Consider the following 16,818-nt stretch of genomic DNA (forward strand, 5'->3'; position numbering starts at 1 on the left):
GGTCAAAGCCCTTGTTTATAGGGCACTGGGGACACCAGAGGGTCTTGTCATCAAGATACCAATCAACGTAAGAAATCGTACAGAGAGTGAAGTTATGGCCATATGTAGCTTTAACATATATGCTTACAGGGAGAAATACTAATTTAATAATATGTAGAATTCATCTGTCATTTCATTTGGGGGTGTACATACCAGTGTAAGCATGGCATGGGGGAATCCCTCTTAAGTGTCAGCTCCTGGTGCTTTTCTTAGGCACTCACCCTCTCATGCTGATGTAAAGACAACTGCCTCTGAAACTGTCCTGAAGAGAAAGAAAACCTGACTCTGCTAATGACCAAAGGAGTTTGCAAGAGTAATTTTAATTGACTCGCTGACTTTGGATGTAGCCTACCAGTAAGAGTCAGTGACACTGTACCTTCTTCTGCAGTAGATGGACACACCTCTTACCAGATATTGCCATAGAGCCCTGGTTGTGTTTCAGATTTCCAGTGCAACTATTTATGGAAGGCAGTGCAAAGCATGATGCTTTAGAGGCCAGCATGTTTCATCTAGTGGTGTCAGCCCCAGACACTGAACTTACTTAACAGAGTAATCTTTTGGTAATAATGGTGTCCGATCTTTTTCATGCCCCACAACACAGTTGACACTTGTAGATGTCACGGCTCTCATTGCACTGCGGCGATTTTCTGTCATGGGGCAGGGAGGCGAAGATGGTTCTCCTCTCGGGGGTGCATTTTAGAATCTCAGTGGTGAAGTAGGGGAAACTGTAAGTTGAAAATCCTCCTTCCCTTCTTTCCCCCTTTCTTGGCTTTTGTTGTTTGTTCCATGTTCCATCTCCAGGAAGCAGACACAGGGCTTCAGTCTATTGAACTTAGTGTACACAGTCATAAAACAAGCTTGTACTAATGTATTATTTCCTTATACAAATATTAAAAGATATTAATTGTTTTGAAAGAGAGGCTAGCTTTTGCTTTAAGGTTCCAAATATGTCTATTTGTGTGAAATAGGAATAGTGTGAAATGTGTGAATTGGAAATCCCAGAGTGACAATTCTTGGGTTTCTTGCAGTGACAGCCTTTAGAACTTTTGCGTATCACGGAAAACATTGTTGATTACGAAGGCTCTGCGGTGCCGAGAGCCCGGGCTCTCCGGATGAGATGCACCACGTTATTTAGAATCTAAGTGATGCTTTAGTCAGCTGATAAATATTTTTAATTAAATAACAAAAGATTAGAGTAAGATGATTGCCTCTCTTCATCTAACCTTTTTTTTAAAGACAAACTACACGTGTGGGGTGCTGTTCTTATTAGCACGTTGGTGCAGATTTACAAGACTGCATGCTTTCAGCTTGGACGTAAGGGCTTGCTTTCATTTCCATTCTAAGTGATGCATGCAAAAATTTTCACAGAAGAGCGAGCGTGAAGCCTTAATATCATTGGAACTACTGTTTAATGAAACCGCCCAGGGCTTTAAAATGATGCCTGGAGAGACCTGTGTTTCTGGAGAAGCGCGAAGGAACGCGCAGAGACTTGGGTGACTCCTCAGGCTCCTGTCTCTTATTGTATTGCATCCAGAGAAAGATCTTGCGGGTCGAACAACCTTTAATGTAGGCTGAACGTGACTTTCCTGGAACATACATCTCTGGGCTCGTGGGCAAAGGTTGAGAGGCCATGTCATGTTGTGGAGCACACTTCCCTCTCTGATGAGGCAAGGTGACTTGTTTCAAATTTATGTTCTGTTATTAGCATGTTATTGTATCACAGACATAGAAAGGATGACATTGGCATGAGGTAGGATGCTTATTGGAGAGTCAATTAGGGTCTCTGGTTCATTTTTCGAGGGGCCAGGCATATTCAGGAAGGGAAGGGAAGACCTTGTGAGGTGACCAAGTCTCTGACACAGGAATTGAATGAGGCAGCTCGAGCTGCCATAACAAACACCACAGACCAAGAGGCTTAAACCACAGAAATTATTTCCTCACAGTTCTCTGAAGGCTGGAAATCCAATGTCAAGGTATAGGCAGGGTTTGTTTCTCCTGCAACCACTCTTCTTGGCTTGTAGAAGACCACCTTCTCCCTGTGTTTTCACATGGTCTCATGCAGCTCTGCGTTCTAATCGCCTCTGCTTATAAGGACAGCAGTCCTGTTGGATATTGGATTAGGGCCCACCCTAACTTCATTACCACTTTAAAGACAGTCTCTCCAAATACAGTCACATTCTGAGGTCCTGGAGGTTAGGATTTCAACATATGAAATGTAAAGAAAGTGTAGAACGTTTTGGTGGAATTTAAAAAAAAAAAAAAATTCCATTTCTCCTGGTGAGAGGGGCTAAATTCTGCTTCTCAAACTTCAGTGCTTGTATAGGACCTTCACACCTTTTGCTGTGACTGCCTTAGTTCATAGCGTCCGTAGTGCCTCAGTTACTTCTTCACTGTGCCCCTAGGCCATTTCTGTTAGGTCCCAACAACTGAGGAACCATTTGAAAATGCAAAACACATAAATTGAAAAACAGCATTTGTATAGTATTTGTAAATAACCATAGTAGTTACTAATGGGACTGTGTTGGAATCACATTGGACTGCCACCCCGTTTTTCACATTGATTTTCATGCAGGACTTCTTTTTCTCACAACAGTCACCCCAAATCCCTCTTTGTGATGATATGATGTGATGGAAATGACTGGAGCACAATATAAGTCTGAAATCGTCAACTCGCTTGAGTTTGACAGTTCTCACAGTAGTATCGCCATTTCTCTTGAAATTTTAAAATACCCCCAGTGCCCTGTGAGTTCATGCAGCACCTGTGGAAACCTCGTACACAGTTTGGGGACCATGGAATGACATTATTTACCAAATATTTTCCTTTAATCACCTCACTTTTTGAAATTTTATTTTTATATTTTCTAACTTATCCTCATTGCGAACACTAACATCTGAGAGATTGTCTCTATATTTAATACATAGTAAAATCCATATACCACCCAAAAATCATCTCATTTACTACCAGTGGTACTTATACTCTATGAAATACGACATTTATCATTTAAAAGAGCAAACAATTTTATTTTAATGTTTATTGTTTTCCCTCTAAGTGTCTGATTTTTTAATAGACTTTATTTTTTTTCAGAACAATTTTAGGTCTACAGCAACCTTAAGCAGAAGGTACCGAGCTCTCCCATGTACTTCCCACCCCCGCCCCACACAGCCTCGCCCACTATCTCCATCCCCCTCCGGACTGTTCCTTTGTTACAATTAATGAACCTGCTTTGATATATCATTATCATCCAAAGACCCTGCTTCCGTCTGGGTTCACTCTTGGTGGTGTACAACCTACGAGTTTGGACAAGTGCATAATGATGTGTATCCATCCTTTTAGTGTCATATACAGTAGTTTCACTGCCCTGAAATCCTCTGTGCTCCGTCTGTTTGCTGAATTTTACTTTTCTTTTAGGAACTTGAAATGCAGGCTCGAGCACATGGACTTTCCCTTATTCCATCCACGGGCCTCTGCTCTCCAGATTTGGTAAATCGGATCATTAAGCAAGAACCATCTCTTGAGAACTGCAATCAAGATCTCCTTTCGCATCACGCAGATCTAACTTGTACAACAACCCTGGATCTCACAGATGGCACCATCACTTTCAACAACAACCTCGGACCCGGGACCGAGAGCAGCCAAGCCTACAGCGTCCCCACGAAAATGGGATCTAAACTGGAAGACATCCTGATGGATGATACTCTTTCTCCTGTTGGCGTCACTGATCCCCTTCTGTCGTCAGTGTCCCCTGGAGCTTCCAAAACAAGCAGCCGAAGGAGCAGTATGAGCATGGAGGAGACTGAGCACGCTTGTTAGCACAGCCCCTGCTCTGCATTCTCACAGACTGCTTCTTCCCCGACTAGTAGATTTCATAATTGACCTGAAGGGGTTTTCTTGATAATTTTCCTTTAATATGAAATTTTTTTCATGATTTATCAATAGCCCAGGATATATTTTATTTTTAGAATTTTGTGAAACAGACTTGTATATTCTATTTTACAACTACAAATGCCTCCAAAGTATTGTACAATAAGCGTACAGTATCTGTGAACTGAATTCACCCCGGACGTTAGCTTTCTGAGCAAGAGGATTTTGCATCAGAGATATTTCTGTCCATTCTAATTCAGGGGAAACATGGTTTGAGTCACCCCCTGTGACTTCCTTGGAAATTAAATGTAAAGTTTAATCAAAAGAATGTAAAGCAACCAAAAAAAAAAAAATGAAAGGAAGAAAGAAAAGAAAGTTACAGAAAGGCAGAGAGAGGAAAGAAAAGAAAATCCACACAAAATTTTTTCCAGTTTGTAAATGTGTTCATTGGTACTGTCTTAAAGATACAATACCCTTCTAGCAGTATTCAGTCTTTATACTGCAAACTGTTTAAAGAAATACTATATTCCGTAAAAGAAAAAAAAATATAACCATTTTCATGACAATAGTCTTGTTAGTAAACATAACTGATACTTCACTTAGGTGCAACTGAAACTGAAGGGAGACAGGCCAAGACTCTGAAACGGGGTCTAATGGTTCACTCTACGCTGTTATAATTTTCCTCATCAATGAATATGATTCAGTTTTTCATAAGATCTATTTTATTTTGAAACGAAAACTAATGTCCTCTCAGAGTAAAACATTGAGGAGCACTGAAAGTTTTACTTTTTTTTCCTTCAATTTTGCTTTTTGATAAGAAAACCGAACTGGGCACATTTCTAATTGGCTTCACTATTTTTATTTTTAAATTATGTTTTACTGTTCATTTGATTTGTACAGATTCTTTATTATCATCTTCTTTTCAATATGTTTGTATTAATTTGTAAGAATATGCATCTTAAAGTGGCAAGTTTTCAATATTTTTACAACTCACTGGTGGTTTTCTGCATTCTTTGTACACACACGAAAGAAAACTTTTATGCAAGGTCTTGTGTTTAAAGAGAGCTTTGCAAATATTTTGTATATTACAGCCTCACTCAGAACTGTTTTTCCACACATTTAAGGTGTAGTATTAATAGGTTAAAACCTGCTTTCTAGGGAGAATAAACTTGCATATTTATTTTTAGTGATATAAAAATAGCAATATTCTTGGAGACTGATAACCATAGCATTAATACGCCCATTGTGGTCATTTAAATTGAAGTTCCTTTCAGCAAACTTGCTGAATTTTTTTAAAGAGAGAAATACTGTATTGGCAAATTACTGTTACTTGATAACAATGTTTTAAAAAGCAGCAATGTTGTAAAGTTAGTTTCCGTGCATTATCTACTTGTGTAGTCCTATGCAATAACAGTAGTGTGACATGTATTCTATCAGGCCTAGATGTTTTATACAGATAATATGTGGTGTCCAGAGCCAGACTGTTGAATGGAATTTCGCAGTAGCAGCCCACAATTGAATAGCAAGTGATATAACGCATATCCATTCAGAATGAAGTGCCTTAAATATAGCAGTAGTCTTTTTTGGGGCGAGCACTGACTGAACTGTAACATTGGAGGAAGTTTCAAGATGGAGTCTGTAGTCAAGGGGACATGTGCCGTAGCATGGTGCCTACGTAGACAATAGAAGAGCTTCCAATTTTCCTTCAGATATTTTTAATATTAAATATATTTTAGTGACAGAGTGCCAACTTCTTTCATCAGGAAACCTTATTCAGGAGGGTTTTTTTTAAAAAAGAAAATAAGTTTAAGTGTCAAATGTGAATTGGTGATGGGTTTTGGAGGGTTCAGAGAGGAGTGATTGTCAGGTGTATGTGTGGATGGCTTACGTGACAATAATCAGCTGCGTAGTTCCCATGCACGCTGGGCAATGAGAATCCTTGGAAACGTTGATGATGCTATCAGTTTTATAGCTTTATTACTTAAGGGGGTAGGGAAATTGGTTCCCATTCTTTCAACCTCCTTAATTGTATAGCTCTTTTCCTAGAATAGTGATGCAAATCTGCATGAACAGCTAATTGTACCATAGTGTTCACTGATACAATCATAGCATTGTCTATTTTTCTCTTCATATTTATATGGGGGAGGGGAGCTGGGCGCAAAAGTCAAAGATTGCAATGGTATGATGCTAGTTTCCTTGAGCTGATTTGGAGGGTTCTTAAAAACAGCAAGGTTGACTAACCCACAGCCAGGGCTAAGCGCCCTGGTAGGAAGGTTTGTTGAGAGAAAGCATGGCATCTTGTTCCACTGCCCTGGATCTCACATCTCCTGAGCTCACCATTCACTGCTTCCCTTTCCCCTTCTTCTTAAGAGACAATTTCTGGGAGTGGCAGGTGAATAAGCCCAGGAGAATGCTGCAACTTCCGGGGTGGTTTTATTTATTTCTTTTCTGCCAAATAGAGTGTGGATTCGTTTTAGGGACTAGTTAAGCCACAAGGCAGTGGTTTCGGCTCACCGTTTATGATGAATGATCCACACCGCTCCCCCATCTCTGGGTGCGGAATTGTGACTCCGGGGTGGACCTCCATCTGGAGTGACTAGCATGCCAAACTTGTCCACCTGCCTCTGGGTCAGGTAATGGAAATACCAAACCTTCTGACTTTGCCAAAAACCATATAACCAACTTGGTCATACACAGAATGACAGAGTTCTTTCTGGTTGTTTTTAAATAATAAAGCAATAAGAACAAATAAAATACAGAGGAAGTTAAAAGATACAAAATAAAGCACAAAGGAATGCACTTAACAATATTTTTTAAATGCACTGGGGGAAAGTTGATGTTGACAACAGTGTATTAAAAAGCCCTATTTCTTGAAAAAAAAAAAAACGACAAATGACTGTCTCTTGCGGACGCTTGGTACTGTAATGTAGTCATCTGCTGTTGGATGCACCAGTTAATTTCTGTATGGTCCATAGCACTGTATATTATGGATCAATATTAATGTATCCAAATATATAATTGAACTGTTGTTCTTGATAGCCTCATTAAAGCATTTGGTTTTTCACATAGTGGTGGCCAATTGTGTTTAATTAGTTAATGCCAATTTTGAATATTGTTTGCCTTATCAAAAATGGTAGTGCTCATTTTTTTCAGATTTAGTGAATAACAAATTGTGTGAAAAATTTTTAAATGTCGGTAAGTACTTTTTTTGTGTTTGTTTTAAATGCCATTCTAAGATACTACTTTTTGGTTTTAAACATTTTTGATTACTCTATGAATTGCATTCAGATGAACTATAATTATGCAGCTTCTTTTCCCTTCTGAATTTGGGGGAGATTTTAAACTCCCAAATGCCAAGAATTCATTTTAGATATAGAAGTTTTATTTAAAATGTTTCAGTGAAGTGGTTTTACAAGAAGAGAAATTATCAGACAAACCCGTGCATATTTACAAAAAAGATATTGGATTTTTAAAATACAAATTTATAATAATGAAAGCTTAATCTTAATATACCCAGGCTGCCAGTTCCTGGCTTTTTTTTTTTTTTTTTTTAAATACAGCACTTAAGAATCATTTGATAAATGCTGGATTTGACTTTGGAAGTGTCAGACAAAACATGTCTTTATTCCCTAGCTAGACCTTAAACTTCTGCCCTCTTAAAAAAATATTCTAGTTTAACCTCTGGAGAAAATGAGCAAGAAGCTCCCTAAAATGCTCTGATCTGATTGTCAGCTTTTTCTTAAGTTTGATTTTTTTTCTTAAAGTGTAGTATACAATAATCGAGCCCTTTTTCAGAGTCATTTGAATTATATTTCCCATAGAAATGTGATTATGTGATATCTTAAAAACATGTAAAAATAGAAAGATATTCTTTCTGAATGAGAGAATTTTCTGGGGACGTTGAAAGCAGGTAAGTTGAAAGTTGAAGCTGTTCATCTCAGGAGGTGGAGAGCAGGACCTTAGCCCAGATTTCTGACCTGGCATGAGTCTTAACAGTCACTTCACACTTTGTAAGGATCCTGAATCCCTAGTGACTCCTCCGTGTAATTCTATGTTATAGCACTATTACCTGAACATGAGCATGGACCCTCAGCTAGACTTACTGTGTTTGAATCTTCTCTCTCCCCCTTTCCAGCTGTGTGATTTTGAGCAGGTTACTTAGCTTCTCTGTGCCTCAATTTCCTTTCTGTTCGTTAGAGATAGTAATAAAAGCCACCACATGGTGGTCTTGTGAAGACCATTCAATTTCAGACAATAGATTTTGCTTGGCAGCACTCAGTACATGGAAGTGTTTTTAGATTATTATCGTGATCTTCATTATTAAAATAGACCACACTGCCTGGAGCATCTAAAATCTTTGTATGCATCAGCAGTGCATGTTCTGAGCAACACGGACAGTTATATAGCGCTAATATTTGTGTGAATGAGCAACGTGACAGAAGCCACAGGCTACTTTAGAGGAGAGAACATGGCTGTCTCTAGGACCCAGCATTAGAATATTTTAGAGATTTAATAATAAACTCAATTTATCATATTTTAAAAATCTTCAGTGCAAGTGACCTAATAGATATTTAAATTGTATTAAACCTATATACTCTGCATGTGTGCCTGTGCCATGAGAATTACTGTGCTATATTATTTCCAGAAAATGTGCCTTGCCAGATCTGAAATCTCGATTATGATCCCTGGAGAATTAAACGGATTATTCCTTTATGACATACACCGATATAACGTATCTAAAGACTGGTGTCTTGACTATAGCCTATGTGTTCACTTTCCTATCAATATTGAAGTGTTTTCAGGTTTTTATTTTCAGTTATACATAATTCGATGACGTCTTTAGAACCGATAACTGAAGAGTTACTCTCCATAATCCAGCCCGCAGAAAGGAACGTGCAGAACTCCTGTTTTTATGTTTCTGTGTATGCCAACATTTAATGCATAGCCAAGTAGCAGGAGAAAAGTGCATTTAAGAGAATTGTTGTAGAGTTAGACTTTCATTAGATTTAGAGAGAGGTGGTGATCATCTCTTCATTCTTTGCTGCCACATTTGAAGCTCAATAGCAACGGCTTCATGCCCTCACCGCCACTAGCATGAATCCATCCGTAAGATACATCTTGTACAGAATACAAATGAAGGCACTTCCACTCCATTCCCAGTGTTTCCAAGAGGCATGTGCCAAAAAAAAGTTCAGAGTACCTTTGTCATATTAAAATAGTCAGTCTTATTCATGTGTAAAACGTAGGCGGCCACTCAGATGTGTGCCCAATACTTAGAGACCTTTGGAGCCTCTTAACTTTACCAGATACTCCGGAGAGTAATACGACAGTACCCAAGTCCAAGTAAATCTCAGCAACACGTCTAAATGGTAATGGCAGTTTGCTTTTGAACAATTTGCATTTTAAATTTCTCATTATGGAGTCAATTGATGTTATATTCAAATGGGTGTGATTGTCACTCAGAATTCCTTACATGTTGTTCAGACAGCGAATCTGTGTAGATAGAAACCAGCAAATAGTGTTTCTCAAACTTTGCTATATGGGACTAGTTCCACCAAAAGTTGCTTTGGGGAATGGGAGATTGGAAGTAGAGCTAGGAGGCGAAGTGCTGTAGTTAATTTTGAGGAAGTTAACTTTGGGAAATGCTGGATTAAATAAATTTGAACAGGTATCTCTACTGCAAGACATACATTCTGAAATATGCTCACAGTAGCATATTTCACAGTAATGAGACTTTTTAGGACTGGGAAGAGTCTTTAATGTTCCCCAATCTTATTTAACCACAGTGTGTGTGTGTGTGTGTGTGTGTGTGTGTAAAACATCTGTTAATGGTTCCAAAGAACATAGTTTGGGAAATTCTGGAGTACACAGAAATTTATATAGAGTTGATAACCAGTTCTTCTATCTTCCTAAGGTAAATATGCTTATACTTGTTTATTCTGTAGGTAGAAACCATTGCATTAAAAATTATTTCTCACTAAATTAGCTTAGGTTTTCATTTCCTGTGAAAATATAAAGTCCTATTTAAGGAAACTATTGCCATTAAAATATTCCTGAATTCAAAAAGTAACTTATGTTTTCTATGTTCACATTTTTGTAACTTTTCTATGAGTGGTTAGAAAAAGAAGTTCTTTATACTGCATGTCTTCCACCCTCAAATACAGGCACCTGATGTTTGGGAAGTAGGGTTCAGATCTAAGCTATAGTACAAGTGGCTTACCGCTGGAGGTCCTGCTCATTGCCTTTTGGTGGGAAGAAGTTTGAAGAATTGTACGGTATTCAGAATTTACAAAGTCTTGTCAACGATTCATTTTTTTAATCCAGGCAAATCCTAACAGACCAGGTTATAGCTCCAAAGTTCAGTTACCAATGGGTCATAGGCCGACCCACAAAAGCTACGTTACACATATGTTCCCTCCCTCGCCCTCTCTCTTCTTTCCTTAAAGCAATTGGAACTGGTCTCCTGTCACTTGCGTATAAAACAATCATATTTGTGATCAGTAGACAAGGACTGGCTAGTTTGCCACAATATTGTCAATAGGAACACAGTCTTATAAAAAAATAAGTAAGATTGGAAATTAGTACTAGGTTAAAAGAATCTGTTTGCTAGGACTAGAAATATCTATTTACAACCACATCATCACATCTTATTTACATGAGTTCTCAGGAGAATCAAAGTTGCATATGAAATAACACTAACTTCTGTCTTTAAATGGCCAAAATTGTCTGTTCAGTATTTTTGATGATAGGCTTTCTCAAACATATTATTTTCTACCTCTTAAAACAGTGTATAATGAATATAATTTTATGCTAATCAAGTTAAGTCATTAACAGTGAATACAACTGCGTTTTCTAAAAAGATTTTTATTAAAAAATACAGCTAACATATATTACATCAGTTTCAGATTTACACCATAGTTATTTAACATCTGTACACCTAAACAAGTGATCACCATGGTAAGTCCAACAGCCATCTGACACCGTACCACGCTATCACAATATTGTTGACTACGTTCCTTATGCTGTACATTACATCCCCATGACTTGTTTGTTTTATATCAGGAAATTTGAACCTCTTATTCCCTTCAGCTTCTATCCCTCTTTAAAATTTTCAATTAAAGTTAACATTCGATATTATTTTATATTAATTTCAGGTGTACAGCATAGCGGTTAGACATTTATAATTTAAGAAGTGACCCCCCCTGACTAGTACCCACCTGGCACTACACAGTTATTACCTTATTATTGACTATTTCTCTATGCTTTACATGCCCATAACTATTTTGTAACTATCAAATTGTATTTCTTAATCCCTTCACCTTTTTTTACCCTGCCCCCAACCCCTCCCATCTATCACCCCAATAAATCTAGTATCCATCTAACAGCATACATAGTTACTATGATATTGACTATATTCCTGTGCTATGCCCTAATCCCATGACTACTGTGTAAAAACCAATCTGTACTTTTTAATTCTTTCCCGTTTTTCACCCACACACTCTAAACTCCCCTCGCATCTGGCAACCATCAAAATGTTCTCTGAATATGTTTCTGTTTTATTTGTTTATTTTGTTCTTTAGATTCCACATATAAGTGAAATCACATTGCATCTGTCTTTCTCTGTCCGACATACTCCACTCAGCACAATACCTTCCAGGTCCATCCAGGCCACAGCAGATGGTAAGAACCCATTCCCTTCCCTGGCTGAACAATATTCCATTGTATATATGTACCGCCTCCTCTTTATCTATTCTTCTATTGATGGACACCCAGGCTGCCTCCACATCTTGGCCATTATAACAATGCTGCAATGAACATATGGATGCACATGTCCCTTCAAAGTAGCATTTTGGGTTTCTTAGTATAAATACCAAAAAGTGGAATTACTGGGTCCTATATCTCTTGTTATAGCCTTTGTTTTAAAGTATATTTTGTCTGGTGTAAGTAGTGCTACATAAACTTTTTTTTTCATTTCCATTTTCACGAAATAACTTTTTCCACTCCTTCATTTTCCGTCTGTGTACGTCTTTCAATCTGAAGTGAGTCTCTTGTAGGCAGTATATGTAAGGATTTTGTTTTCTTACACATTCAGCCACCCTATGTTTTCAATTGCAGCATCTAATCCATTTACATTGAAAGTAATTGTAGACAGATATGTTGTTATTGCATTTTACTATTCCTATTTTTTTATCTTTTTTTTTTTTTCCATCTTAAAGTAGTCCCTCTAACATTCCTTGTAATATTGGTTTGATGGTGATGAACACCTTTAGCTTTTTCTTGTCTGGGAAACTCTTTATCTATCCTTTGATTTTAAATGATAGTCTTGTTGGGTACTCTTGATTGTAGATCCTTGCTTTTCACCATGTTGAATAAGTGTTGAATCCCTTCTGGCCTGCAAAGTTTCTGTTCAGAAATCAGCCTTATGGGAGCTCCCTTATAAGTTATTAGTTGTCTTCCTCTTGCTACTTTTAGGATTCTCTCTTTGTCTTTCACCTTTGCCATTTTAATTATAATGTGTCTTGGTGTGGGCCTCTTTGGGTTCATCTTATTTGGGACTCTCTGTTCTTCCTGGGCTTGTATGTCTATTTCCTTCACCAGGTTAGGGAAGTTTTCAGTCATTTCTTCAAATAGGTTTTCAATCCCTTGCTTTCTCTCTTTTCTTTCTGGTAGCCCTGTGATGCAAATATTGGTATGTTTGGTGTTGTCTCAGAGACCTCTTAAACTATCGTCATTTTTTTGGATCCTTTTTTCCTTTTGCTATTCTGATTGTGTATTTTCTGCTACCTTGTCTTCTAAATCACTGATTCAGTCCTCTGCTTCATCTAGTCTGCTGATGGGTCCTTCTAGTGCATTCTTCATTTCAGTTATTGTATCCTTCACTTCTGACTGGTTCTTTTCTTTTTCTTTTTTTTTTTTTTTGGTTTCTATCTCTTTGTTGAAGTTCTCACGAAATTTCTTGAGCTTCCTTATAACCATTGTTTTGAACTTGGTATCTGGTAGATTGTTTGCCTCCATTTTGTTTAGTTCTTTCTCTGGAGTTTTCTCTTCTTTCATTTGGGACACATTTCTTTGTTTCCTCATTTTGGCTGCCTCTCTGTGTATGTTTCTATGTATTAGGTAGATCTGCTGTGTCTCCCACTCTTGCCAGGTGGCCTTATGTAGTAGGTGCCCTGTGGGTTCTTGGTACAGTCTCCCTGGTCACCTGTGCTGGGTGTTCCAGGAGTGTCCCTTGTGTGGGTTGTGTGTGCCCTCCTATTATAGTTAAGCCTTGGTTGCTATTGGCATATCAGTGGGTGGCCATGATCCTCAGGCTCATTGGCTGTGGGCTTTGGCCATGTCCACAGCTTACAGGCTGCTGTGCATGGGGCTTACCACATGGAGCTGGATTCACCCCAGCAGGCTGTGGTGCCTGCTGAGACCACCCTTTGGGTGTGCCACTTGTGGGGCTAATGGGGTGGTGCTCTGCTATTGGTCTGAAGCCAACCTCCAGGTATGTTGATTCTGAGGCCTTTTGGGAGTGGCTCCAGTGCAGGCCCAGGTGACCCATTGCCTGTGACGGGTCAGGAACTATCTGGTAGGAGCTACACAGCAGCCTACAGTTGGTCATTACCTGTGCTCCCATGAAGTTCAGCTGCTGATAAAGTCTTATTAGGTATGCAAGTCAGGGAATCGGCAGGTTGGAGCTGCAGAGCTCACCAGGCCAATCAGATTTAGATTTGCCTGTTGGGGAGGTCTCAACACAGGAACGATAGCACCTGCCTGCCAGCTGCATGGGAGAAAGACCCCACACAGGGAAAATGGTGACTATCTTCCAGCCCTCACTAGAAGCCACACACCTCACTCTACCCCCTATATGTCTCTGACACACCCCGCACTGTCCCTTCGCCAGAGCCCAGGGTGAGTGCCCAGGAATGGGTCTTTGCATGGGCTCTTTAAGAGGACATCTGGGGCCAGCCCGGTGGCTCAGGCTGTTAGAGCTCCCTGCTCCTAACTCCGAAGGCTGCCGGTTCGATTCCCACATGGGCCAGTGGGCTCTCAACCACAAGGTTGCCAGTTCAATTCCTCGAGTCCCGCAAGGGATGGTGGGCAGCGCCCCCTGCAACTAAAATTGAACACGGCACCTTGAGCTGAGCTGCCGCTGAGCTCCCGGATAGCTCAGTTGGTTGGAGTGTGTCCTCTCAACCACAAGGTTGCCTGTTTCAACCCCTGCAAGAGATGGTGGGCTGTGCCCCCTGCAACTAGCAACGGCAACTGGACCTGGGGCTGAGTTGCGCCCTCCACAACTAAGACTGAAATGACAACAACTTGAAGCTGAATGGCACCCTCCCCAACTAAGATTGAAAGGACAACAACTTGACTTGGAAAAAAAAAAGTCCTGGAAGTACACGCTGTTCCCCAATAAAGTCCTGTTCCAATAAAAAAAAAAAAAAAGTATTAAAAAAAAAAGAGAGGACATCTAGCTTTCCTGCCACCTTCTATCCCACCTGGGTGGTTGGAATCCCTACTGTTTTTCACAGCTAGATGTAGGGACTCCTCTTCCCGGCACCAGTACTCTGAGCTGGGGAGTCTGGTGTGGGCAAAGTATCCCTTGCTCCTCCGGGGGGAACCTCCATAGCTGAGATATCCCTCCTGATTCTCAACCGCCACATGGAGGTTTGGGGCTGGACCGTTCTGCATCTCCACCCCTCCTACCAGTCTCAATGTGGCTTTTAAAAAATATCCTTAGTTATAAAACTTCTGTTCAGTCAAACTTCAGATAGTTCTCCAGGTTAATTGTTCTATAATTTAGTTGTAATTTTGCTGTGTTCATGGGATGAGGCAAGCACAGCATTTATTTACTCTGCCATCTTGGATCTCTCTCAACAGAATTGTTGTGTTGAAGAAAATTAACTAGAAAAATATGCCCTGATTGAAAGTATGGGCTTCCTTCTGTATGTGCAGTGTATAAACAGTGCTGTGATTTGAGTTGTGCAGAAACTTCTTTCTCCCCTACTCTCTTGTTTTTCCACTGGTCTTTGACTAATAGAAGTTGCTGGATTTGTGACTTCGTTAAAAAAATTTTACTATAATTAGAAACACAGGCCAGACTTCTTGGGCTCATGAGGTTTTGTTTTACTATGCCACTTGTAAGTAAGTCTTCTTTCTACACTTTGCAGGAATTCCACTAATTTAGTGCAGCTCAGACTGTGACAGGAGTCAGCTAACTTTTCTGTAAAGGACCAGATAGTAAATATTGTAGGCTTTGTAGGCCGAGAGGCAAAATCAAGGTTATGTCAAGTATGTGTATAACAAGAGAGAAAACAAATTTCCACAAATCTTTCAGTGATGAGATTCAAAGTATAATAATAATTGAGTATCATTTATGTAACACAAATTTACTCATGAGAAGAATGGAATGCTTTTTTGAGAGGGAATAACAGTTTGCTTAATTGGGATTCAAAGTTAGTGTTCTCTAGCATCAAATTAATTGTAAGTTTTCATCTGTGAAAGCCACTCATAGCTCATGGGCTGTTCAGAAACAGGAGGTTGGTCAGATTTAGGCCATAGTTTCTTGCAACTCATGGACTATGGCATAGATAGATAATTGTCCCCTGATAATGTTTTCTCTTCTTCTTTTAGTAATCGAATACTCTGAATTTTAGCTCAGCACATAGCCACATTGCTGGCTTCCTTTTTTTCCAGCCTCCCTTGCAACTAGGTGGGATCATATCATTAAATTCTGGATAACAGATGTGAGCAGCCCTGCATTTCTTACTTCCTACTGGCTGGAAAGAATAAGTGCTGAAGCAGTCTTCTGGGCACAGAGATACCGTGTTTCCTCGAAAATAAGACCTAGCCAGACAATCAACTCTAATGCATCTTTTGGAAGAAAAATTAATATAATTAATATATTATATTATATGTTATATTATATTATAATTATTCTATTATATTATATAAGACCCGGTCTTATATTATAGTAAAATAAGACCGGGTCTTATATTAATTTTCGTTCCAAAAGACCATTAGAGCTGATTGTCCGGCTAGGTCTTATTTTCGGGGAAACACGGTACATGCCCTATGTTGACGATGGCAGAGCTGTCCCACCAGCCCTGGATCTCACATTGCTGGACACCTATGAGAAAAAGAAACTTATTTCAGGTCTGTATTTTGAGATCTTTCATTGTTGCAACTTAGCTATGATTGCAATTTACTATACACTCTACAATTAAAAGTTAGAATGTTTCTTCCTCCTCTTCCTTTTCCTCCTGTTTTTCCTGCTCCTCTCCCTTGTCCTTTTCTTCAATGACATAATTCCAGGATTTTCACTATTTTCTACTTGTCTGACTACTCAAATAATTAAATCAATGTGTTGTTTTTTTCTGCTTAAGCAAAAACAAATTAAATTTCCCTTTGTAGCTTGGTTGAGAAGAGTTGGATCAGAATTTAGAAGCCATCTAAGGATTTTGAATATTTCCTAAACAAATATGTGACACAATTGTTCCTTTTGTAATCGTAAAAATCAAACAAACAAACAAACAAAAACTTTGGGGAGTGTATCATCTTACTTTGATTAGGGAGACCTGCAGGCAGATTTTGTGTTTATTAGGATTATTATAAAAGACTAGATAACAGCTTTGAATACTTATTTGTTTTGCTGTCAGCTGAACTTTTTCTTTAGTCATATCTAGTTTGAGATGAGGACCTGCTGAGAGTAGATTGTTGTACACACACACTTGCACAAAATTGAAAATTATGCAAGCAATGAAAGTACAAATGTTGTTGTCTGTGATATGATTCACTGCAGAAAAGGAGGGAGACAGTGGCATTTTTCTCACCATTTCTTAAAGCCAAGGAATATGAGATAATTTGGGCAAATGAGTTAAGCTTTCTGAGGCTTAATCTCCTCATTTGGAAAATGGAGGTTAAAAAAAAAA

General features: G+C 39.0%; 1 protein-coding gene across 13 annotated transcripts in view; it reads left to right on the forward strand.

The window, feature by feature from the left end:
• Positions 1-6,969, forward strand: part of MITF (melanocyte inducing transcription factor) — a 206,624-nt gene extending 199,655 nt beyond the window's left edge. For 6 of the 13 annotated variants that reach the window (XM_033132655.1, XM_033132658.1, XM_033132662.1 and 3 more), the window contains exon 10: positions 3,449-3,850. In XM_033132655.1, the coding sequence (XP_032988546.1) occupies positions 3,449-3,850 (402 nt within the window). Of the gene's footprint in view, positions 1-3,448 lie in introns of all 13 variants that reach the window. The other 7 variants (XM_033132663.1, XM_033132660.1, XM_033132665.1 and 4 more) reach the window with 4 other exon arrangements.
• The last annotated feature ends 9,849 nt before the right edge of the window (positions 6,970-16,818 follow it).

This window comes from Rhinolophus ferrumequinum, chromosome 17 (genome assembly GCF_004115265.2).
Source record: "Rhinolophus ferrumequinum isolate MPI-CBG mRhiFer1 chromosome 17, mRhiFer1_v1.p, whole genome shotgun sequence".
In the NCBI taxonomy this organism is placed as follows: domain Eukaryota; kingdom Metazoa; phylum Chordata; class Mammalia; order Chiroptera; family Rhinolophidae; genus Rhinolophus; species Rhinolophus ferrumequinum.